The sequence below is a fragment of the Trypanosoma equiperdum genome, assembly GCF_001457755.1.
Source record: "Trypanosoma equiperdum strain OVI genome assembly, contig: ctg_1817, whole genome shotgun sequence".
Classification (NCBI taxonomy): domain Eukaryota; phylum Euglenozoa; class Kinetoplastea; order Trypanosomatida; family Trypanosomatidae; genus Trypanosoma; species Trypanosoma equiperdum.
In genome coordinates, this window is record NW_027123857.1 from 12,606 (window position 1) to 16,649 (window position 4,044).

General features: G+C 42.4%; 1 protein-coding gene across 1 annotated transcript; it reads right to left on the minus strand.

Annotated features, from left to right (window-relative positions):
- Positions 1–605: 605 nt before the first annotated feature.
- Positions 606–1,988, minus strand: TEOVI_000733900 (Uncharacterized conserved protein (DUF2036), putative; the record flags this gene model as incomplete). Its single annotated transcript, XM_067223264.1, has 1 exon — positions 606–1,988. The coding sequence occupies one exon, from the start codon at positions 1,986–1,988 to the stop codon at positions 606–608; it is 1,383 nt and encodes a 460-aa protein (XP_067079365.1).
- Between the last annotated feature and the right edge of the window lie 2,056 nt (positions 1,989–4,044).

Here is a 4,044-nt window from a genome sequence, read left to right on the forward strand (position 1 = left end):
AAGTATGATGCAACCAGTATTCGGCTACGAACGAACTATAGTATATATATATATATAATTTTTTCTTCCCCTCGTAGTGAAAGCACAAATTAGCTAAATCCTAGTGAGTGTGTGCGCGTAAAATCCTTATCAATGCAATTATCGTTTGCGACACGTGAGGCTCCGCCGAGTTGAAGAAATAAAACTTAGGCTACACGGAAGATATGTATATATAAATAGAGAGAGTGTGTGGTGAGGCATAAGGAAAAGGGACAAAAGGGGAGCGATAAGAGATATGGCAAAGGAAGAAATCACATGGACCGTCACTGCAAGCGATCAAAGCAGAAAGTGATGGAGTGGTTTGAGGTGAAGAAGTTCCATTGATTCGCCACAGGGTTTTTCTCACCTTTATTCCTCTCCCCTTCTCTCTTTTTCTGCAGCCACTGCTGCTTAACACATTCTCTGTACCGTCGCCTCTCATTCATAAGTGATAGGCACCAAAGAGAAATCTCTTTTTTTTAAAAAAAAAGAAAGAGAGGTGGAAAAGATGGTACTCCAACATTGGCAAGGTACCGTTAGACAACAAACAACAGTTGTGAGCGTTGCGCACATCGCGTATGCGTGTGTTAAGAGAGGCTGCCATACATTACTGGACGACCAGGTACACGATACTCCTTAGCGTAACGAACGATAATGTGATCAAACGCAACACCGGGATCCAGCAGCGGTGCAACGTACGCACGAAGCTCCTCCGCCTCCCACCGTCCAGGTCGAATTTCAAACAATTGCCGAGTGCGCAATGAAACGTCTGTTGAGAGGACATTGCTCGGGGCCCATACAGCACGAGCACCCACGTGACTGTCACCTTCAGCATTACGGACGACAATCACCGAGCCATATAAAAACTTAAGCAATGCATTCCGGTCCGATTGTGATGGTAGCGTCCCATCCACAAATAACGAGGACGGGATGCTGGACGTCCATGAGTCATAGAAAATGTCGAAATCAAGCTCCGGGAAAAGGGAACCACGACGATTGACCGATTTCGAAAGTTTCTTGTCCTGTAACTCCGCTTCAGTAAACTGCGTATTCTGCTCTGCATCATCAGCGAGCAACACTGAAGCAGCGAGTGCTTGCAACACTTTCGGTACCTGCAAAAATGCCGCCATCCCTCGAGGGGTTTCACCACTTGCGGTTGCGTTGCCGTATGCTGCCCGTACAGCCCGCAGGACAATGTGCGGGTAAACTGATGGACAGAGCTGTTCCATGACTCCTTCCCATGACATGGTGTCATACGCATCGAAAAAATTCAACGATGCTCGCAGGGCTTCACGCATGAGTGCGGGTTTCAATAAGCGAACATACCCATTGAACACTACAGCCCCCATATCAGAAAGAATTACAGCCAGTTCACGCGCACTGCTACGGTTCAGAGCTACGAGTTGAGGAAAGGTGTAGAAACGTTGAGCGGAACTTGAGGTACCATTTTCCAACTCCTCCCTTTTTATGTATTCCACATTTTCGTCTGAGCGTTCCACTGTACCAAGAGTGTCGAGCTCCTTTAATGTAAGGGGAGATTCCAATAAGTGTTGCGAGATATCGTTGTAGGCTACGGAGGGTTTAACCTCGAAGACCCGCTCAGACGAGCACACCACCACATGCTCTCGCCCTTCCCCCGCATCGGAAGCATTGTCAGACTCAATGATGCCATTTGTATCGTGCATTTTCGCTGCTTTTGCTTCTGCAAGGAGAAGTGTGTTGGAGTACTCAACACGCCGCACACGGAATGTTCGCTCATCATCACATAAAAGCAGTTGACTGCCTCCCTTCATAGTCATTAGTGTTGTCGCCTCATGGTGAGTTTCATTGATTTTCCCCATTTCTTCACCAGTTTGCTTGCACGCCGCAACTTTGCATGTGATCTCCTTGAAGTGGTCAGCGCTCACTGACAAAATGCGGTAATCCGCGGCGCAGTCGTCAAAATCCTCGCGTAGCGTTACCCGCGCCATCACAAGTTTCCCTCTCACACAACGCTGAGGGTTTCCCTCCTGCCGACAGCGGCAGTTCCGTTGCTACCGTGGCAGGTTTTACCTGCTGAAAGGAAAGGAGGAAAAAAAAGAAAGAAAGGTGGAAAAATACACATAAAGATGGAAACGATGCGGAGAAGTATGAATGACACAATACACGGGGCGGCTGGATACGCAGAGATGTACCGTATGTTAAAAGAGATGATGGTGGTATTGATCAACTAAGTCATTTAAACTGCTTCCACGGCATTTTTTTTTTAAATCGAACCACCATAAATGAAGTTAATGCGTAACTGTATAAATAGCAAGAATGGGGAATGACCGCGATGGAGAGGCAGTCTACCTCCATATGTAATCCTACTTTATTCCTCGTCCTCCACTTTGGCTCACAGTCAAACCAAACCTCTGTTTTATAAATTATCATAAAAGAATAATTCCTGTCCGCTCCCTTAACCTGAGAAGTCGAAAGTTCCAGAGCAGTGCCACATCAGATCGCACACATGATGAAACCTGCTGATACCATATGCTTTCACGGTGTATCACATGTGACTGCACTTATGAACCATTTCCACTATTTCTTTTTAATATTCCTATTTCGTACATTTGTGTGGTGTTGCCGTTCACTGAAGTTTATTTCACTTTCCACTTCGTCTTCCTTCCCTCCCATGGAGACACTACTTAATGCGTTTTCATGTGCATGAGCTTTTGCTTCTCACATCAAACAGAGAAAAATCCCATTTTTTTTTAATTTGAGGAATAAAGAAGTGATAAGAAAGGCAAAGAAGAAGAAGAGAAGGTGAAGATGGCAAACATAAAACTACATGTAGTGAAAGAACATCACGAGATACGAGGGTTACGCAAACACACATAAACACACGCACAAAAATAAATAAGTATATAAGTATTGCTGTCAGAGGGAATTAAAAAAAAAACCAGCCAAACAATGATAACATCAGTAATGTGCCAAAAAGCACAGAAAAAGTAGAAAGAGCATTTTTTCCCCCCTTTTGATTATTTGCGTGCGTGTGTGAGAGATTTTTTAAAAAAAAGGAAGAAAAAGAGGTAAGAAAGGAAGTGGAGAAGCTAAAGAAATGAAAGCAGCGGCAGCACTAGTGATGGCTGACTAATTGCACACGCATCTAGGCACACACATACACTCACACATATATATATGAACACGGAGCAAGGAAAGATGGGAACCATGAGAAAAATTAAAGAAAAATAAAAAGGAAATGCACAGAGATTAGGAGCGAAAGTCAGAGAGAGGCTACAGCCTTTTCCTTCATAAATAAATATATATATATTTATTTGATTAATGATTTCAACTTATATTTCAGTATTTTTTCTTTCCTCTTTTTTTTTATTTCCCTAACCTTCAATTCCCACTCCATCCCTCCCTGTGTGCGCGTGTATTTGTGCTGGGAAAAAGAGAAAGTAAAAAAGAAAAAGAAAGGAGGTTGGGGGAAAATATTATTAAATTGAAGTTAGCGGTTCTAACTGAAGGTAAAAGCGAGGAGTAAAAGCATAAAAACTAAACTTGTTGTTGATTCATGAAGTGAATGAAATGACATAAAACGAAATAATGAATAAACAACGAGGAATGGCACGTCAAAGGCAACAAAGACCGCTGGGCGGTGCAAAGTATAAATATAAATATATAACAATAAGTTTGAGCCCCGCAAACAGTAAGGGCGGGCAGCAACGACAACAACAACAACAATAATAACAATGGGAGCAACAAAATGAAATAAAAAAAAGTAGTAAAATAAAAAAAAGAAAAAAGTTGTGTGTGTGGAAGAGTGGTGGATTGGATCACGGGAAATGGAATATGAGATGCATATATATATATATTAGAGAAAATTTACAATAAATGATGTTTAATGCCATGGACCTAAACCCCTCTTTTCCCTCCCCTTTCCCATGCACGTGAAAATGATTCGTCTTCCGCCATTTGCTTCATGTGACGATATTTTACCTCGCTTTTTTGTAAGGTTGTATCCGCACATATTAATAATATAATTATACTAATAATAATAAT